The sequence below is a fragment of the Zea mays genome, chromosome 1 (genome assembly GCF_902167145.1).
Source record: "Zea mays cultivar B73 chromosome 1, Zm-B73-REFERENCE-NAM-5.0, whole genome shotgun sequence".
NCBI classification, from domain to species: Eukaryota; Viridiplantae; Streptophyta; class Magnoliopsida; order Poales; family Poaceae; genus Zea; species Zea mays.
In genome coordinates, this window is record NC_050096.1 from 208,949,519 (window position 1) to 208,971,172 (window position 21,654).

The window sequence follows — 21,654 nt, forward strand, 5'->3', positions numbered from 1 at the left end:
TAAAAAGGAAAAACTATTTCAATTTACAGTGTGGTTAATAATCCTTACTTTTGGGTAAACTTGTCCTTCCCAAGCAATGGAATTTATGGACATGGATTCCAAACCAGCACTAATCCTAATTTAGAGGGAGAGCGGCGATTCAGCAGCCAAACTAAAGCACAAGAGTGAAAGTAGCATGTATATTCAGATACTAAGTACCTATGTGAGAGCACCTAGAGGGGGGTGAATAGGTGATCCTGTAAAATTCAACACTAAATTCCAACAAGCTTGATTAAAGATATATTAGCGCAAGTTAATCAAGTCTATGAGGCGAGCTCTTGCGAACACAAATAATCACAGAGAGGAGCAACACAAGAGACACTTGATTTTTATCCTATGGGCCGGCTGACAAAAATATTTCGGCCCACGAAAATTTATGCGTTTCCTGTAGTGGCCTCAGCGGTGGATAGGGCAACGGAAGTTTGTTTCTTTGAACTCCAGGACACCAGGGACCTTCCTAGAAATTGGCATGTCCCTGATGTGCTCTTCCTATCAACCTTGCACCCAGCATAATCGGAGTCTGAGTATCCAATCAAGTCAAAGGTAGACCCCTTTGGATACCAGATCCCGAAGCAAGGCGTAGAAACTAAATATCTAAGAATTCGCTTAACGGCTACAAGGTGACATTCCTTGGGGTCGGATTGAAATCTAGCACACATGCATACACTAAGCATAATGTCCAGTCTACTAGCACATAAATAAAGCAAGGAACCTATCATAGACCGGTATGCCTTTTGATCAATGGACTTACCTCCTTTGTTGAGGTCGACATGCCCATCGGTTCCCATCGGTGTCTTCGCGAGCTTGGCGTCCTTCATCCCAAACCTCTTGAGAAGATCTTGAGTGTACTTCGTTTGGGAGAGGAAGGTGCCGTCCTTGAGTTGCTTCACTTGGAACCCAAGAAAGTAGGTCAACTCGCCCATCATCGACATCTCGAACTTTTGTGTCATCACCCTGCTAAACTCCTCACAAGGCTTTTGATTAGTAGAACCAAATATTATGTCATCGACATAAATTTGGCACACAAAAAGATCACCATCACAAGTCTTAGTAAAAAGAGTGGGATCGTCTTTCCCAACCTTGAAAGCATTAGCAATTAAGAAATCTTTAAGGCATTCATACCATGCTCTTGGGGCTTGCTTAAGTCCATAGAGCGCCTTAGAGAGCTTGAACACATGGTCGGGGTACCTATCATCCTTAAAGCTAGGGGTTGTTCCACGTATACCTGCAAGGCCTCTTCTACCCTGAAAGGCTCAATAATAGAGACAAACGAGTAATGCTCAGACTCCGGATCCTGTAAGGCCAACATCGGGGGAAGTTGTTGAGCTCTTCCTGCATGGCCAACACCCAATCCGGATCCTGCAAGGCCTCTTCTACCCTAAAAGGTTCAATAATAGAGACAAACGAGTAATGCTCACAGAAGTTAGCTAATCTTGAGCGAGTAGTTACTCCCTTGCTTATGTCACCCAGAATCTGGTCAACAGGGTGATGTCATTGGATTGTTGCTCGGACTTGAGTTGGAGGGACCCGTGGTGCTTCTTCCTCTATAACTTGTTCTTCTTGTGCTCCCCCTTGATCACGCGCCTCTTCTTGAGGAACCTGTCCATCATCTTGAGTTAGGGGATGCACCATTGTAGAGAAAGATGGTTGATCTTGCTCTTGTTGTTCCTGTGGTCGCACATCACCTATCGCCATCGTGCGCATTGCGGCCGTCGGAACATCATCTTCATCTATGTCATCAAGATCAACTTCCTCTCTTGGAGAGCCATTAGTCTCATCAAATACAACGGCACTAGAGACTTCAACCAAACCCGATGATTTGTTGAAGACTCTATACGCCTTTGTATTTGAGTCATACCCTAGTAAAAACCCTTCTACTGCCTTGGGAGAAAATTTAGAGCGTCTACCTTTCTTCACCAGAATGTAACATTTGCTCCCAAATACACGAAAATAAGAAATGTTGGGTTTGTTACCGATAAGGAGTTCATACGGGGTCTTCTTGAGAAGGTGATGTAGGTAGAGCCGGTTTATGGCGTGGCAAGCTGTGTTCACAGCTTCCGACCAAAACCGCTCGGGCGTCTTAAATTCTCCAAGCATCGTTCTCGCCATGTCGATAAGTGTCCTGTTCTTCCTCTCTACCACACCATTTTGTTGTGGTGTGTAGGGAGCAGAGAACTCGTGCTTGACGCCTTCTTCCTCAAGATACTCCTCCACTTACGGATTCTTGAACTCGGAACCGTTGTCGCTTCTTATCTTTTTCACCTTGAGCTCAAACTCGTTTTGAGCCCTCCTTAGAAAGCGCTTTAGGGTCCCTTGGGTTTCTGATTTATCCTGCAAAAAGAACACCCAAGTGAAGCGGGAAAAATCATCAACAATTACAAGACCATACTTACTTCCCCCGATGTTAAGGTAGGCAACGGGTCCAAAGAGGTCTATGTGAAGAAGCTCCAGTGGTCTTGACGTTGTCATCACATTCTTGCTGTGATGAGTGCTTCCCACCTGTTTCCCTGCCTGGCAAGCTGCACAAGGTCTATCTTTTTCGAAACAAACATTGGTTAGTCCTAACACATGTTCTCCCTTTAGAAGTTTATGAAGGTTCTTCATCCCAACATGTGCTAGACGGTGATGCCACAGCCAACCCATACTAGTCTTAGCTATTAAGCATGTATCTAGATCGACCTCCTCTTTCGAAAAGTCAACTAAGTAGAGTTTGATGTCTAATACACCCTTAAATGCTAATGAACCATCACTCCTTCTAAAGATAGATACATCAACATTTGTAAACAAACAATTGTAGCCCATGTGGCACAACTGACTTACAGACAGGAGGTTGTATCCTAATGACTCTACTAAAAATACATTTGAAATAGAGTGCTTGCTTGTGATGGCTATTTTTCCCAAACCTTTGACCTTGCCTTGATTCCCATCTCCAAAGATAATCGTATCCTGGGAATCCTTGTTCTTGACGTAGGAGGTGAACATCTTCTTCTCCCCCGTCATGTGGTTTGTGCATCCGCTGTCGATTATCCAGCTTGATCCTCCGGATGCATAAACCTGCAAGGCAATTTAAGCTTGGGTTTTAGGTACCCAACTCTTGTTGGGTCCTGCAAGGTTAGTCACAATAACTTTTGGAACCCAAATACAAGTCTTGTCTCCCTTGCATTTGGATCCCAATTTCCTAGCCACTACTTTTGCATTCTTGCATGAAAGAACAAAAGAAGCATTACAAGCATGGTAAATAGTAGAAGGTCCATTGTACATTTTTCTAGGAGTATGAGACACAACATGATTTCTCCTAGGCCTATTTCTACCATGCACAAAAGTAGAACTAGAGGCAAACATAGCATGTGAATCAAAAGCATCATGATCATAATTCCTATTATAATTGGAATGACTAACAATTTTCCTATTATAAATGAAAGCATGATTCCTTTGAGTATTACTAGCCATAGGGGCCTTCCCTTTCTCCTTGGTGAGAATGGGAGCCTTTTGGCTTGTTAAGTTCTTGGTTTCCCTTCGAAAACCAAGTCCATCCTTAATTGAGGGGTGTCTACCAACAATGTAGGCATCCCTAGCAAACTTTAATTTATCAAAATCATTTTTGCAAGCCTTAAGTTGAGCATTAAGACTTGCCACTTCATCATTCAATTTAGTAATAGCAATAAGATGTTCATCACAACCATTAACATTAAAGTCCTTGCATCTATTGCAAATAACTACATGTTCTACACAAGATCTAGTTGCATTTGCCTTCTCTAGTTTAGCATTTAATTCATCATTTAAATTCTTTAAACTAGAGACATATTCATGGCATGCGGACAACTCAGAGGATAGCATTTCATTCTTTTTAATTTCTAGAGCAAGAGATTTTTGAACACTAACAAATTTATCATGTTCTTCATACAAAATATCCTCTTGCTTTTCTAAAAGTCTATCCTTTTCATTTAGAGCATCAATTAATTCATTAATTTTCTCTACTTTGGCTCTATCTAAATCTTTAAATAGACTAGAGTAATCTACTTCATCGTCGGAAGAATTATCATCGCTAGAAGTAGTGTACTTAGGGGTATCTCGAACACTTACCTTCTTCTCCTTGGCCATGAGGCAAGTGTGGCATTCGTTGGGGAAGAGCGAAGACTTATTGAAGGCCGAGGCAGCGAGTCCTTCATCGTCGGAGTCGGATGAGGAGCAGTCAGAATCCCATTCTTTTCTAAGATGAGCCTCGCCTTTTGCCTTCCTATAGCTTTTCTTCTTCTCCTTCTTCCCATGTCTTTCTTGTCCCTGGTCATTTTCATTATCGGGACATTGAGCAATAAAATGACCAGTCTTACCGCATTTGAAGTAGGAGCGCTTTCCCTTTGTTTTATTCTTGTTGGTATACTCCTTGCGTCCTTTAAGTGCGGTCTTGAACGCACTTGATGATAAGCGCCATTTCATCTTCGGCCGATAGCCTCCACTTGAGCTATCTTGCTTGGTAGTGCCTCCTTGCTGCTAGTTGCCTTGAGCGCAATGGGCTGCGGCTCGTAGACGGGCAGAGGGCCATTTAAGGCGTCATCTACATACCTTGCCTCCTTAACCATCATGCGCCCGCTTATGAATTTTCCGAGTATCTCCTCAGGCATCATCTTTGTGTACCTGGGATTTTCATGGATAAGGTTCACAAGATGGGGGTCAATAACTATAAAGGACCTGAGCATAAGTCGGACGACGTCGTGGTCTGTCCATCTTGTGCTTCCATAGCTTCTAATCTTGTTGACCAGGGTCTTGAGCCTGTTGTAGGTCTGTGTTGGCTCTTCTCCCCTGATCATGGCAAATCTCTCTAGCTCGCCTTCCACTAACTCCATTTTGGTGATCATGGTAGCATCGTTTCCCTCATGTGAGATCTTGAGGGTGTCCCAAATTTGCTTGGCATTGTCCAAGCCACTTACTTTATTGTATTCATCCCTGCAAAGCGAAGCTAACAAGACAGTAGTAGCTTGGGCATTCTTATGAATTTGTTCATTAATGAATACAAGATTATCTGTACTATCAAAATGCATCCCATTTTCCATAATTTCCCAGATGCTAGGATGGAGAGAAAACAAATGACTACGCATTTTATGACTCCAAAATGAGTAATCCTCTCCATCAAAGTGTGGGGGTTTTCCAAGAGGAATAGAAAGTAAATGGACATTTGAATTGTACGGCATGCAAGAATAGTCAAAAGAGTAGTTTTGATTAACCGCCTTTTTCTTTGACGAAGAATCGTCATCGTCGTCGTCTCTTGGTGAAGAAGAAGATGCATCACTGTCGTAGTAGACGATCTTCTTGATGCGCCTCTTCTTCTTCCCGTCCTTCTTCTTGTGACTCAAGCTAGAGTCGGTTGGCTTGTCGTCTCTAGGCTCATTGAGGAAGGACTCCTTTTCCTTGTCGTTGACCACCATCCCCTTTCCCTTAGGATCCATCTCTTCGAGCGATTAGCCCCTTAGATGAAGAGTACGTCTCTGATACCAATTAAGAGCACCTAGAGGGGGGTGAATAGGTGATCCTGTAAAATTCAATACTAAACTCCAACAAGCTTGATTAAAGAGATATTAGCGCAAGTTAATCAAGTCTATGAGGCGAGCTCTTGCGAACACAAACAATCACAGAGAGGAGCAACACAAGAGACACTCGATTTTTATCCTGTGGTTCGGCCAAGTAACACTTGCCTACTTCCACCTTATGGCATCCCAATGGACGAGGGTTGCACTCAACCCCTTTCAAGTGATCCAATGATCAACCTGAATACCACGGTCTTTTCCTTTCAAGTGTTTTCCCGTTTGCGAGGAATCTCCACAATTTGGAGCCTCTCTCCCTTACAATAGATATCACAAAGAAAGCACAGAGTAAGGTTGGGAAGAGTAACACACACAAGACTAAAAAATGTACAGCACACCCACACACACAAGTGAAGGCTCGAGCTCAAATGACCACACCGGGAGTTCGTGACTCGGATGGAGCTCAAATCTCTAACACAACGAAGCAAATGCGCGGGAGAAGAGTCTGGATGCTTTAGAATACTTAGTGAATGCCTGTGTAGCTCCTCCATGTGCCTAGGGGTCCCTTTATAGCCCTAAGACAGCTAGGAGCCGTTGGAGGCCAACTTGGAAGGCCAAACTTGCCTTCTGTCGGGTGGTGCACCAGATAGTCACTGTAGCTGTTCGGTGCGCGATCTCCTTCCTTTTCTGGCACATTCGACCGTTGGTCCTCAGAGCTGATTTGCCCACCGGACAGTCCGGTGCACCAGCTGACCGTTGGAGCAGTCCACGTGTCGCGCGAAGATTGCGTGACCGACCGTTGGCGTTGGCGACCGTTGGCTCACCGGACAGTCCGGTGCACCACCGAACAGTCCGGTGAATTATAGCCACGTCGCCCCTTTGCTTTTCCCGGGGACGACGAGTTCGCCGCGGATGACTCACCGGACAGTCCGGTGCACCACCAGACGGTCCGGTGATTTATAGCCGTACGCCGCCGTCGAGTCCTGAGAGCAGCCTTTTCACGCGGACCAGCCTGGCACACCGGACACTGTCCGGTGCACCACCGGACAGTCCGGTGTGCCAAGCCGAGCTAGAGTTGCCTGCACAGAGCCAAGTCTTTTTCTAATTTTTCTCCCTGTTTCTAGCACTTAGACAAAATATGTTAGTACTCAAAACAATGTACTAAGTCTAGAAACGTACCTTTATCTTTGATTTGCACTTCTCACTTAACTTGGCACATGAGAACTTAATTAAACATTTTGGGCACTTAATCACCAAAACATTATAGAAATTGTCCAAAGGCATATTTCCCTTTCACTATGTCATAGTAACCAACCTTTATAGCAGCTGCGACATCGGCTACTGCCTGTAGCCCAGATGAACACTGGCGGTTTACAGTTCTAATAGGGACGGTTTCTGCAACAACAACATCATCATGGGATGCATCATTATCTCTTCCTTTTTTGTCCACCAGAAGATAGGATCGTCTTCTTGATAGTCGCCTAGAGGGGGGGTGGATAGGCGAAACCTGAAAATTAAAACTTTATCCCCCAACTAGATCCTTTGATTAGTGGTTAGAACAAGATGAACAATTATCGGAGTATAAAAACTAAGTTCTTACTAGTAAAGAGTATAGCTTTCAAATAATGCGGAAGTGATAAATCAATACACCAAATAGTTCTATGATAAGAAAGCTTAGATGAAAAAGAGTACTAACTCAAGTTCTTTTCTTGCGGAGTGTTGCTTCACTTAAATTAGGTTTTAACTTGAAGCAACACCAAATGATATGAGCAAAAAGTAATGCAAGAGAACTTAGAGTAAGGGAAAGCAAACAAATCACAAGCAAAAGCACAATGAACACGGGTGATTTGTTTTACCGAGGTTCGGCCCTCGAAGGCCTAGTCCCCGTTGAGGAGTCCACTTAAGGACGGGTCTTTTTCAACCCTTTCCCTCTCTCTCCCGATCACACAGGGATCGGCGAGCTCTTCTTCTTCTCAAGGATCACTCTCGATCCCACAAGGACCACCACAATCTTTGGTGTCTCTTGCTAGCTTTTACAAGCCTCCAACACTTTGGAGGAAGTTCGAATGGGAGTCAAAACTCCACGCACAAATGAACACAAAGATGAAGCACACACTATCTCTCAATGAATCTCACAAGGCGCTAGGGCTAAACTCAATTGAGTAGCTCTCAATTGCTTGCACTCTCTTTTGTGGCACTTGTGTTGGTTGTAGTGGACTAAATCTTGTGTATAGGATGGATCAATGAATATAGGTGGTTGGGAGGGCTTGAGTATGTCAACTAGATGACTTGGAATGTTGCTTGGACTCCCACACCTTGAAGTGGCCGGTTGGGGTGGTATTTATAGCCACCATCCAATATTGTAGCCGTTGGAGAAGCTGCTGGCGATGGGCGCACCGGACAGTCCGGTGCACACCGGACATGTCCGGTGCCCCTGCCACGTCATCCTACCCGTTGGGGTTGGAGCTGGTCGACCGTTGGAGGCTTTTGTCCTCATGTGGCACCGGACAGTCCGGTGCACACCGGACAGTCCGGTGCCTCTCTGATCCTCTGCTCTGACTTCTGCCGCGTGTACTGTTCTGCACTGTTTACTGTCAGAGTCGACCGTTGGCGCCGGAAGGAGCCGTTGCTCCGCTGGTACACCGGACAGTCCGGTGCACACCAGACAGTCCGGTGAATTTTAGCGGAGCGGCTGCCATGCAAACCCGAGGCTGGTGAGTTCCGGAGGCCGCGCTTCCTTGGAGCACCGGACATGTCCGGTGCACACCGGACAGTCCGGTGAATTATAGCGCGCCGGCTTCCGAGAATTCTCGAGGGCGAAGAGCTTGAGTTGGTGTCCTCTGGGCGCACCGGACAGTCCGGTGCCTCCAGCCAGAGGTGCCCTCGGTTGCCTCATTGCTCCTTTGTTGAATCCAACACTTGGTCTTTTTATTGACTGAATGTGAACCTTTTGCACCTGTATAATCTATACACTTGGGCAAACTAGTTAGTCCAAAGATTTGTGTTGGGCAATTCAACCACCAAAATTATTTAGGAACTAGGTGTAAGCCTAATTCCCTTTCACTTCTTCATATTAGGTAGCATGCATGATCGTAAACAACAGTTATCAGTTACCAGGGAATCCAACAAACAACGCAGCCATCCTGCACTCGTTTGCACGATGGGAACCAGGGCCAAGCACCGTCCCAATGACGATGTCACCGATGTCAGCTGATTGATTCTAGTGTTGTCCAGAACAGCCTGGACAGAAGGGAAACACAAAGGTAATAGAACCGATGATACGTAGGTGGACTTCGAAGGTTGTTTCCTTTTTTGTCGAACCGAATTCAAACTGATTTGACTAGCTTGGATGTGCATCTGTGTGTGGTTTCCTTGACGGTTGACGCTATGACTATCAATCGTAAATTAAGTCGACTTGGGTGATAGTGAAAGTCGCCTAGAGGGGGGGGTGGATAGGAGAAACCTGAAAATTAAAACTTTATCCCCCAACTAGATCCTTTGATTAGTGGTTAGAACAAGATACACAATTATCGGAGTATAAAAACTAAGTCTTTGCTTGAAAAGAGTATTGCTAAATAATGCGGAATTGATAAAACAATACAACTAATAAGTCTATGAGAATAAAGCAAGAGGGCTTAGATGAGAAGAGCAATAGCACAAGTTCTTTCTTGCAAGGTGTTGCTTCACTAAATGAGAATTTAACTTAAAGCAACACCAAATAATATTAGCAAAGAATAGTGCAAGAAGAACTTGGAAAGAGAAGGCACAAACAAATCGTGCAAGAAGAACTTGGAAGGGGAAAGCACAAACAAATCACAAGCAATAAGCACACGAGACACGGGTGATTTGTTTTACCGAGGTTCGGCCCTCGAAGGCCTAGTCCCCGTTGAGGAGTCCACTAAGGACGGGTCTCTTTCAACCCTTTCCCTCTCTCCACCGATCACGCAAGACCGGCGAGCTCTTCTTCTTCTCACGGATCACTCAAGATCCCGCAAGGACCACCACACTCTTTGGTGTCTCTTGCTAGCTTTACAAGCCTCCAAAACTTTGGAGGAAGTTCAATGGGAGTCAAAACTCCACGCGCAAAGGAACACAAAGAAGTAGCACACACTATCTCTCAATGAATCTCACAAGGCACTAGTGCTAAACTCAAATGAGTAGCTCTCTTTTGCTTGCTCTCTCTTTTGTGGCACTTGTGTTGGTTGTAGTGGTCTAAATCTTGTGTATAGGATGAATCAATGAATATATGTGGTTGGGAGGGCTTGAGTATGTCAACTAGATGACTTGGAATGTGTAACACCCGGTTTTAAGGAACAAAGCTGGGTGCATCTCATACATGCGCCAAAGGAGACAACATATATAATAACAGAGTGTATAGAGATAAATGTCGTAAAACATCAGAGTATTTATTACATAGCGGAAGACTTAATACAAAATAAAAGAATAAACATAAAACGAACTAAGGATCGTCGGCGCCAATGTCAACTGAGCAACGCCACCTAGATCAGATCATACTCCTCGCTTTATGGCTCCTCCTGAACCACCTGCTCTTCTCCTGTGGGGGGTGTGAGACAGCAAGAGTGAGCTCACATACGTTCATAGCTCAACAAGTCGTGGGGAATAATGTGGCACGAACTCACCAAAGGTGGGAGTTCATGAAGTGTAAGGCTGATCAATGAAATAAAGGTTGAGGCTGAGCATTGCTTTTATAAGTTGGTCAAAATTTTATTAGCAATTACTAAGTGTAAGTAAATACCAAACCTTAATAATAAAAAAGAAAGGTATTAGTAAAATAATCCCAAATGCGATGCAAATGTCAAATTAAATTAAAGTTCCATAATTAATCATGTGAGTGTCCGAGCCGCTCATGACCGTGAGCACGGCTAGTATACTAGTTTTACACTCTGCAGAGCTTGCACATCTTTACCCACAAGTCGTGTTACCCATTTGCCACGGAGTTGATCAGACCCCATACACCTCTTCCAAGGAAGCGAGGCAGGTACCACTACGAGGCCTTTACAAAGTTCCACTAGCTTCAGACTACCCGCTACAGTTTATAGGAAGCTCCAGTGCAGGAATCCCTCGCCTGACCGCCATCGCAGCAAAATCAACCCAAGGACCTCCTACACTGACAACTCCCCTACTGCCCTTGCCCCTTTCGGGTAAGATAGCCATCCACTAGCTTTCCTAGTTAATCAACCAAGGGTGTCCCATTAAACCCTTGTGGTAGCACTGTTTTCCCGGGTGGTTCTCCATGTTCCCATTAACATATTGATCTTATCATGAATAGTAATGAATAAACAGATAATAAAGAGTGTAATCATGAGTAGTAAATATCTCTATACCCAAATCCACATAAAGCAATAGCATGTACTACCCAAAAATCTAGTAGTAAAACCAGTGGTGAAATAAGGTATAAAGATAGTCAAAATCTAGGGTAACCTATTGGGTCCCAGCAAAATTAACCCATGCAGATCATTATGATTAATAAGAACATGAATAGGTAAAAGAAGTGATCAAGGGCACAACTTGCCTTCAACGAGCTCCTGCTCAGCAGTCTCTACCAGCTGAACCCCAGAATCCTCTGTAGCTTGCTCGTATACTCGCATCAACACAATACATACATAGTATAACAAAATTTAACATTACACCAAACATATAAATAAAATACATAGTAATAATCTAGACACTAAAATGAGATCACAGGAACTAGAATCATTAAATTTGGAGTTACAGATTTTAAGATATGAATTTCTGAAGGTTTTAAGTATTTACTACAAGATTAATTGCTAGATAAATTTTAATGTGTATTTCATGCCAGAACAGAGGCACTAATGGATAGACGATAATATTATGAAAATTTAGGAACTGGAATGGACCAACTTGGAGTTCATATGGATTTTCTACAAATTAAACAAGTTTATGCAATTAATTTAATACCAAAAACCTATTTTCTAATTTTGTTTCCCTGGTTTTCTAATCTCTGGACTAAGCCTCATTTTCTGTAAAGTACAGGGGCTATCGCGTAAAAGACTCCAGACTCAGGACAACATCCGCATGGACGGTGGGTTGAATACTGGAAACCAGGGGGTTTATTTTGTAAAAGTCGCGAGGTCGAAGGGGTATGGACATCACACAACCGCTTGATCTGATCCGGACGGTCCAGATTTTGATGTGCCGCGATCCGTTCTAACGCGTGCGATCTCGATCCAACGGCTCATGCTTTGGTTATCCCTAGATCTAATCCGGTGCGCACAACACGGATCCAATGGCCCAAGATAATTCCCCCCATCCCACCTTCTTCTCGGCAGCAAGTACGGCGGCGCTGATGACTTCCCCACGGCGGAGCATCACCGATCGAGACGCCTGCATGACCCTCCCATGTACCAAAATCGAATTGGACAGGCGCTACACGATCCTGCGAATGCGACTAACATAGCTGGGAACTTACCAGATGCAGACACAAGTCCAAAGAGCCTCATACGGCACGGTGCGGCACACGACGGAGTTGAAGCTCTGATGAGAAATTGGGCGAGCATCCGAGGGTAACCTTGCTAGTGAATCCACGAGAACCCCCCAGCGGCAAGTCGCAACACCCAGGCCTGCACCAGGTGTATCGAGGATGGCGAATCGAAGCGCGTCGCGGGTGCGGCCGAGCGCGACGAAGACGGTGGAAGAGCGCAGAGGCCGCGCGGACGGTGACAGGACGGATCGGGTTGGAGTCCGCGAAGCCGGAGTTGGCTGCGGCAGTGGTTGCCGCCAGCCCGAGGACGGCGAAGGAACGTAGGGGGTCGGCGGCCGGATCCATGCGACGACTCTTTCACTCTCATCCCACCTCCCTGTGCCCGGTAATGGCGCCCTCATTCACATGGCAAGCTACTCCTACAAGCCCCAATGGCCAAGGGAGGATGCGGCTGGACCCTTTTATGTACCTAGGGTAGACGGTTGGAAGGGGCGCCGTCCAAATCGCGGATGCCGGTCACGCGGCCGAAGACTTCGGCATCAGTTCTGTTGGGAGGTGGAAGATCTGACGAGTCGACCCCTGTGTCAGTGAGAGGTAAATGGCGCCCCTGAGTAAGCCGCGAGGCTGACACGGACAGCCCCACACAACGGCGACACCAGCAAAACGGTGTGGAACAGGATGACGGGCTGCGCGGGGAAAACAGTAAAGTGGGCCGAATTGGATCCCACAGCCCAGGTAGGCTTTTTATCCCTTTTTCTTTTCTTTTGCTGTTATTTTCTTTTCTTTCTTATATTTTGAATCCAAATTTTCAATCTAGAATTTGAATTCAATTTCACAGCAGAATTTGTACTCAGTTTGAATATTCTACTTGGTTATACCAAAGTGTGATGAAGTTATATATTTATAAATTTATTTTGTATTATATGATATTCCTTTCTTTCCTTCTCCATTTTCATGGTTTTGTTTTCAAATTAGGGTTTGGATGTTGTGGGCACATTAATACGTTGCTATTGATACTTTTATTTTTATTATCCACATATGCACAATCAAATAAACTCCAGCATGATGCATAGGTTATTTAGGTGTTCTTTGTTTTAATTATCCACTTTTAACTAGGGTTGATCACATGTAATGATAAGTAAAGGTCCCAAATTATTGAGATTATCTCTATTCTCATTATTGCACTTTTGAGTATTACAAATCCTACCCCCTTAACAAAAATCTCGTCCTCGAGATTTAGGAAGGTCTAGGGAAAAGATGGGGAAAATCTATGTGAAGCTCTTCTTCTCTCTCCCACGTAGCTTCATCTTCTCCGTGATGACTCCATTGTACTTTGCACATCTTTATCACCTTATTTCTTGTAACTCGAGTCAAAGTGTCCAAAATCTTGATAGGGTACTCAGCATAAGTCAGGTCATCTTGAACACTAAGGTCCTCCATTGGTAACTGCTCCTCAGGAACCCTGAGGCACTTCTTTAGCTGAGATACATGAAAAACATCATGAACATCCGCAAGATTATCCGGTAACTCCAATTGATATGCAACTTCTCCCACTCGCTTTAAGATCAAGAAAGGTCCAATGAAGCGAGGGGACAACTTTCCTTTAACTTTAAATCTCCTCATACCCCGGAGTGGTGACACCTTCAGTGTGTGTAACAATTCCCAGGTTGAGTCTCTCAAAATCGTTTGCTAATTCATCGGGTAGCTGGACAACAAAAGTGGAGTGAACATGCTCTTTCCGATTCAAGGCATCTGCAACCAAATTCGCCTTGCCCGGGTGATAATGAATCTCCAAATCATAATCCTTAATGAGCTCCAACCAACGACGTTGTCTAATGTTGAGATCCTTCTGAGTGAATATATACTTCAAACTCTTATGATCCGTGTACACTTGGCACTTGGTTCCCATAATGTAATGTCTCCAAATCTTAAGTGCATGCACAACGGCTGCTAGTTCTAAGTCATGAGTGGGGTAGTTAACTTCATGTCTCCGCAACTGACGAGACGCATAGGCGATCACGTGTCCTTCTTGCATAAGCACACATCTCAATCCTTGGCCACATGCATCACAATAAATGTCAAATCCCTTCTGTAGATCTGGCATAATCAATACTAGCGGTGACATCAACCTCTTCTTTAATTGATCAAAGCTGTCTTGACATTTATCATCCCACTTAAATTATCTACCCTTCTCCAGAAGCGAGGTCATAGGCTTGGCAATCTTAGAAAATTCTTCAATAAATCTCCGATAATATCCTGCAAGCCCCAAGAAACTCCGAATCTCGGTAACAGTAGTGGGCACTCTCCACTCCATTATCTCCTTCACTTTAGCAGGATCCACTGCTATTCCTCCATTAGAAATAATATGTTCAAGGAATGGCACCTTGTCAATCCAAAACTCGCACTTGCTAAACTTGGCGTAGAGTTGATTATCTTGTAGCTTCTGTAGCACCAACCTTAGATGTTCTTCATGATCACTTTCACTCTTAGAATAGATAAGAATATCGTCGATGAACACCACGACAAATCTGTCCAGATACTCCATAAACACCTTATTGATCAAATTCATAAAATAAGCTGGTGCATTGGTTAATCCAAATGACATAATCGTGAACTCATATAATCCATATCGGGTTGAGAAAACCGTCTTAGGGATATCCGATGGTCTAATCTTCATTTGATGGTATCCTGATCGGAGATCAATCTTCGAGAACACCCTAGCACCTCTCATCTGATCAAATAAATCCTCAATGCGGGGTAACGGATAATTGTTCTTCACAGTAACATCATTAAGTGATCTATAATCCACACACATCCGTTGTGATCCATCCTTCTTCTGTACAAACAGAACCGGTGCTCCCCAAGGTGAGGAACTCGAACGAATGTACCCAGCCTCTTGTAACTCTGTTAATTGCTTCTTAAGTTCCTTTAGTTCTTCTACGAACATCCTGTATAGCCGTTTAGAAATAGGAGCAGTCTCAGGTAAGAGATCAAAAACCAACTCAACTTCCCTATATGGTGGCATCCCTAGTAACTCCTCTAGAAAGACATCCGGAAAATCTCTAACTGCATGGATGCTGTTACCAACAAACTTCCCATCTACTATGAATGCCGCTAGTCTGGTGGCGGTTGTTACTGCAATTCCAACTTCAAATCTTTCTCCTTTCGAACTGGTGAGTTCTACGGTTCCCTTAGCATGGTGTATATACTGCCTTTGTCTTTCTTAACCATGACATACCAAGGATCACATCTATAGTGCTCTCTTCTAACACTATAGGGGTAGCCCATCTGGGTTAGAAACACAGGGTATGAAAGAAAGGATTGTAGACAAGGCGAGTAATTACGAAGAATGTTATTGCGAGGGGTTTTATTAGCTAAGTAGATTAGTGTGTCACCTACTAAAGCTAATACATTACCTTATGGTGGTACATGCTAAGATGCCCGTCTATACTATTTTAGTCAATCAAAGAAGCAAATCAGGCATTGATCATCAGAACAATCAACCAACATTTTTAATAGAGAAAATAATTTTAATTTTTTTGTCTTAGGTCTCATATCTCTTAAAAAGATCATAAATGTAGGATTCCAAGGTGTGAAATCCATCTTGTCTCAGAGTAGAGAAGGTAAGAATAATCAGAGTAGAATAGTAGAAGGTGAGACAGGATCAAGATAAGTATAGAGAGAATCAAAGTAACGTAAGTATAGAATGAATCAGAGTAAGATAAGTATAGAATAAATCAAAGTAGGATAAGTAGGTAAGGATTTTGTCCATTTCTATCTAGGTTTCGTCCTACAGTCAACATTTCCTCTGATACCACTTCTGTCACACCCGGCTTTAAGGAACAAAGCCGGGTGCATCTCATACATGCGCCAAAGGAGACAACATATATAATAACAGAGTGTATAGAGATAAATGTCGTAAAACATCAGAGTATTTATTACATAGCGGAAGACATAATACAAAATAAAAGAATAAACATAAAACGAACTAAGGATCGTCGGCGCCAATGTCAACTGAGCAACGCCACCTAGATCAGATCATACTCCTCGCTTTGTGGCTCCTCCTGAACCACCTGCTCTTCTCCTGTGGGGGGGTGTGAGACAGCAAGAGTGAGCTCACATACGTTCATAGCTCAACAAGTCGTGGGGAATAATGTGGCACGAACTCACCAAAGGTGGGAGTTCATGAAGTGTAAGGCTGATTAATGAAATAAAGGTTGAGGCTGAGCATTGCTTTTATAAGTTGGTCAAAATTTTATTAGCAATTACTAAGTGTAAGTAAATACCAAACCTTAATAATAATAAAGAAAGGTAATAGTAAAATAATCCCAAATGCAATGCAAATGTCAAATTAAATTTAAGTTCCATAATTAATCATGTGAGTGTCCGAGCCGCTCATGACCGTGAGCACGGCTAGTATACCAGTTTTACACTCTGCAGAGGTTGCACATCTTTACCCACAAGTCGTGTTACCCATTTGCCACGGAGTTGATCAGACCCCATACACCTCTACCAAGGAGCGAGGCAGGGTACCACTACGAGGCCTTTACAAAGTTCCACTAGCTTCAGACTACCCGCTACAGTTTATAGGAAGCTCCAGTGCAGGAATCCCTCGCCTGACCGCCATCGCAGCAAAATCAACCCAAGGACCTCCCTACACTGACCACTCCCCTACTGCCCTTGCCCCTTTCGGGTAAGATAGCCATCCACTAGCTTTCCTAGTTAATCAGCCAAGGGCGTCCCATTAAACCCTTGTGGTAGCACTGTTTTCCCGGGTGGTTCTCCATGTTCCCATTTAACATAATGATCTTATCATGAATAGTAATGAATAAACAGATAATAAAGAGTGTAATCATGAGTAGTAAATATCTCTATACCCAAATCCACATAAAGCAATAGCATGTACTACCCAAAAATCTAGTAGTAAAACCAGTGGTGAAACAAGGTATAAAGATAGTCAAAATCTAGGGTAACCTATTGGGTCCCAGCAAAATTAATCCATGCAGATCATTATGATTAATAAGAACATGAATAGGTAAAAGAAGTGATCAAGGGCACAACTTGCCTTCAACGAGCTCCTGCTCAGCAGTCTCTACCAGCTGAACCCCAGAATCCTCTGTAGCTTGCTCGTCTACTCGCATCAACACAATACATATATAGTATAACAAAAATTAACATTACACCAAACATATAAATAAAATACATAATAATAATCTAGACACTAAAATGAGATCACAAGAACTGGAATTATTAAATTTGGAGTTACAGATTTTAAGATATGAATTTCTGAAGGTTTTAAGTATTTACTACAAGATTAATTGCTAGATAAATTTTAATGTGTCTTTCATGCCAGAACAGAGGCACTAATGGATAGACGATAATATTATGAAAATTTAGGAACTGGAATGGACCAACTTGGAGTTCATATGGATTTTCTACAAATTAAACAAGTTTATGCAATTAATTTAATACCAAAAACCTATTTTCTAATTTTGTTTCCCTGGTTTTCTAATCTCTGGACTGAGCCTCATTTTCTGTAAAGTACAGGGGCTATCGCGTAAAAGACTCCAGACTCAGGACAACATCCGCATGGACGGCGGGTTGAATACTGGAAACCAGGGGGTTTATTTTGTAAAAGTCGCGAGGTCGAAGGGGTATGGACATCACACAACCGCTTGATCTGATCCGGACGGTCCAGATTTTAATGTGCCGCGATCCGTTCTAACGCGTGCAATCTTGATCCAATGGCTCATGCTTTGGTTATCCCTAGATCTAATCTGGTGCGCACAACACGAATCCAATGGCCCAAGATAATTCCCCCCATCCCACCTTCTTCTCGGTAGCAAGTACGGCGGAGCATCACCGATCGAGACGCCTGCATGACCCTCCCATGTACCAAAATCGAATTGGACAGGCGCTACACGATCCTGCGAATGCGACTAACATAGCTGGGAACTTACCGGATGCAGACACAAGTCCAAAGAGCCTCATACGGCACGGTGCGGCACACGACGGAGTTGAAGCTCTGATGAGAAACTGGGCGAGCATCCGAGGGTAACCTTGCTAGTGAATCCACGAGAACCCCCCAGCGGCAAGTCGCAACACCCAGGCCTGCACCAGGTGTATCGAGGATGGCGAATCGAAGCGCGTCGCGGGTGCGGCCGAGCGCGACGAAGACGGTGGAAGAGCGCAGAGGCCGCGCGGACGGTGACAGGACGGATCGGGTTGGAGTCCGCGAAGCCGGAGTTGGCTGCGGCAGTGGTTGCCGCCAGCCCGAGGACGGCGAAGGAACGTAGGGGGTCGGCGGCCGGATCCATGCGACGACTCTTTCACTCTCATCCCACCTCCCTGTGCCCGGTAATGGCGCCCTCATTCACATGGCAAGCTACTCCTACAAGCCCCAATGGCCAAGGGAGGATGCGGCTGGACCCTTTTATGTACCTAGGGTAGACGGTTGGAAGGGGCGCCGTCCAAATCGCGGATGCCGGTCACGCGGCCGAAGACTTCGGCATCAGTTCTGTTGGGAGGTGGAAGATCTGACGAGTCGACCCCTGTGTCAGTGAGAGGTAAATGGCGCCCCTGAGTAAGCCGCGAGGCTGACACGGACAGCCCCACACAACGGCGACACCAGCAAAACGGTGTGGAACAGGATGACGGGCTGCGCGGGGAAAACAGTAAAGTGGGCCGAATTGGATCCCACAGCCCAGGTAGGCTTTTTATCCCTTTTTCTTTTCTTTTGCTGTTATTTTCTTTTCTTTCTTATATTTTGAATCCAAATTTTCAATCTAGAATTTGAATTCAATTTCACAGCAGAATTTGTACTCAGTTTGAATATTCTACTTGGTTATACCAAAGTGTGATGAAGTTATATATTTATAAATTTATTTTGTATTATATGATATTCCTTTCTTTCCTTCTCCATTTTCATGGTTTTGTTTTCAAATTAGGGTTTGGATGTTGTGGGCACATTAATACGTTGCTATTGATACTTTTATTTTTATTATCCACATATGCACAATCAAATAAACTCCAGCATGATGCATAGGTTATTTAGGTGTTCTTTGTTTTAATTATCCACTTTTAACTAGGGTTGATCACATGTAATGATAAGTAAAGGTCCCAAATTATTGAGATTATCTCTATTCTCATTATTGCACTTTTGAGTATTACAAATCCTACCCCCTTAACAAAAATCTCGTCCTCGAGATTTAGGAAGGTCTAGGGAAAAGATGGGGAAAATCTATGTGAAGCTCTTCTTCTCTCTCCCACGTAGCTTCATCTTCTCCGTGATGACTCCATTGTACTTTGCACATCTTTATCACCTTATTTCTTGTAACTCGAGTCAAAGTGTCCAAAATCTTGATAGGGTTTGGCTGTAGTGGACTAGCTTTATGTGGGGATAAGTCAAGCAGTTGCTTTTAGTTGGTCAGTTTATTATTTACTAGTAGAAAGCCAGGTTTTAGCATTAACCCAAGTTATTAACCCAAAGTACCCTTTCCAAACGGAAAGAATACCACTTACCATTACCATAAGCATAATCATAACCATCCTCATTGTCATCTGTAAACCAAAATGTCTCTGATCAAGTACCACTAATCACTGGAGCTCCCTTGGCCGCTCATAACCGCGAGCACGGCTGATATATCAGTTTCATAACACTCTGCAGAGGTTGTGCACTTTACCCACAAGCCGTGATTCCCTCTTGCCTCGGGCCGATCAAACCCTTAAACACTACCAAGGTGAATAGGCAGGGTCTCACTACGTAGCCTTTACAAAGATTCCCCGGGGCTGTAGCCGCCCGTTAGGTTTCCTAAATGTACCGCACTCCTCCCCAAGGGACAAATCAACCTTGGCAGAGCGAGCCGCATACACCGAGCCCCATTGACGGCACAACGGCTAAGCGAACTACACCCCGGTTCCTCTAATTATTCAGCTAAGGGCGTCCCACTCCACCCTCATGGTTGCACTGTTTTCCCGGGCGGTCATCCATAGAACAGGTCCTTACGGAGAGGCACTCGAGAAACCGCTCGAGCCCCCTTGAAGACCACAAGTACAACATCATAATAAGAGAAGGGAAAACAGCGTATCATATATAATCTCATCATGTTCATTGATTAGAGTTTGAGCAATAGCATGAAGCTAAACAATAATAATCCGACCCAAATAGGTAAACAAGGACATGGATAACTAAAGCTAGTCAATCCTTAGGTATAAATGTGTAATGCGGGAGGTGAATTAAAGAATGATTAGGACAGAGATAGGTCAAAGGACACTTGGCTCCACCAACCGACTGCTGCTCAGGGGCTTCTCTTGCGAGTTCCTCGGGCTCTTCGACCAGATCGTTCTCTATGCGATTGCAAGCATACATACATACATCCATTCAAATTAGGAAACAAACAGTACACCACACAAGGGGACAAATAAAGTAAATATGCATCAAGTATGACATTCGACATCGCATTCGTTAAGGTTAGAAAGAAATAGGGAAAGGTCTCACAGGGGTTAAAGCTTATGCACTAATGATTAGTTACAATTGGTTCTAACAAAAGAATTTAGTTATATGCACTAATGGAAACCTAGTCATTTTTAGTTGATCAACATTGAACTGGATAAACAATTGATTATATGAATCAACTAGCGTAACAGAATTCTAAATTAAGTTTCCTATTTCAATAACATGAACAATGATTAACCTGCCTAAAATAAAATATATAACAGTAATGAAATAAAATAAAATAAAATAAAATAAAAAAAATAAAAAGGGGGGGGGGGGGTTGAACCGGCCAGGGGGCGGTTGAACCGGCCTGGGGCAGGGGCGGCTGGGCAGGGCGCGGGGCAGGGGGCGGCCGAGCCGGCCAGGGGGCGGGGCAGGGCGCGCAGGGGCGGCGGCGGCCGTGCCGGCCATGGGGCGGCCGAGCCGGGCGGCGGTTGGGCCGGGGAGGGGGAGAGGAGGGGAGAGGGAAGGGAGGAGAGGGGGAGGGGGACCTCACCGGGGATGGAGACGGGTGGCCGAACCGGCGACGAGCAGGGGCGGTGACTAGGGCAGGGGGCGGCGGCTAGAGAGAAAATGGGAGAAAGGGAGGGAGAGAGAGAGGGATTTGGGGGAAGAGGGAGGGGCGACTGGGCCAACTGGGCCCAAAAGGGGGCGCGCGGGGGGGGGGGGGGCTGGGCCGGCCGGGGCGGCCCACGGCGCGGGAGAGAGAAAAAGGAGGAGGGAGAGAAAGAAAAAAGAAAAAGAAAGAAAAGGTTTTTCTCCTTTTCGAAATCCGATCTTCCTAGATGAATGCACTTACATCTCTAAGCAATCAAAGAATGCATAGTTCGGCATGGTGCATCAAGCAACATAAAGTATTTTAAGGTTTTGCTTAACACGGGAATTCCAAGCCGAACCCCGCTAAAACTTTGGAAAAGGTCAAGGTTTAGCGAGAGAACGAGAAAAGAAAAGAGTAACGCCTGAATTTGGTGAGAGAAAAGAAGAAAAAATTCTACCCCCAAATTCAGGGCGTTACAAACCTATCCCCCTTAAAAGAATCTCGCCCTCGAGATTCAGGGCTGGCTAGCAAAGAGCTCTGGGTACTTGGCCATCAGATCATCTTCACGCTCCCAGGTTGCTTCTTCCTCAGAGTGGTGATT

The 21,654-nt window shown here is 44.4% G+C and overlaps 2 protein-coding genes and 1 pseudogene across 2 annotated transcripts; all 3 read right to left on the reverse strand.

Annotated features, from left to right (window-relative positions):
- LOC103645230 (3-ketoacyl-CoA thiolase 1, peroxisomal-like) overlaps window positions 1-8,915 on the reverse strand; it is a 29,719-nt pseudogene extending 20,804 nt beyond the window's left edge.
- A 2,176-nt stretch (window positions 8,916-11,091) lies between these two features.
- LOC118476113 (uncharacterized) lies at window positions 11,092-12,810 on the reverse strand. The gene is made up of 2 exons (XM_035964230.1): window positions 12,010-12,810; window positions 11,092-11,160 (listed from the first exon to the last, which is right to left on the reverse strand). Exons 1-2 carry the CDS (start codon window positions 12,420-12,422, stop codon window positions 11,109-11,111), a joined length of 465 nt encoding a protein of 154 aa, XP_035820123.1. The 5' UTR covers window positions 12,423-12,810; the 3' UTR covers window positions 11,092-11,108.
- Window positions 12,811-17,079: 4,269 nt separating this feature from the next.
- On the reverse strand, window positions 17,080-18,782 carry LOC118476114 (uncharacterized). Its single transcript, XM_035964231.1, has 2 exons — window positions 17,982-18,782; window positions 17,080-17,152 (listed from the first exon to the last, which is right to left on the reverse strand). The coding sequence occupies exons 1-2, from the start codon at window positions 18,392-18,394 to the stop codon at window positions 17,104-17,106; spliced, it is 462 nt and encodes a 153-aa protein (XP_035820124.1). The 5' UTR covers window positions 18,395-18,782; the 3' UTR covers window positions 17,080-17,103.
- Between the last annotated feature and the right edge of the window lie 2,872 nt (window positions 18,783-21,654).

Excerpts from the sequence above, each read along its gene's own strand:
- LOC118476113 (XM_035964230.1), bottom strand. The coding sequence starts at position 12,422 with ATGAGGGCGCCATTACCGGGCACAGGGAGGTGGGATGAGAGTGAAAGA. Across the intron at positions 11,161-12,009 it reads TGGACTTGTGTCTGCATCTG|TATACGAGCAAGCTACAGAG; the intron begins GTAAGTTCCCAG and ends TGTTGATGCGAG.
- LOC118476114 (XM_035964231.1), bottom strand. The coding sequence starts at position 18,394 with ATGAGGGCGCCATTACCGGGCACAGGGAGGTGGGATGAGAGTGAAAGA. Across the intron at positions 17,153-17,981 it reads TGGACTTGTGTCTGCATCCG|ACGAGCAAGCTACAGAGGAT; the intron begins GTAAGTTCCCAG and ends TGATGCGAGTAG.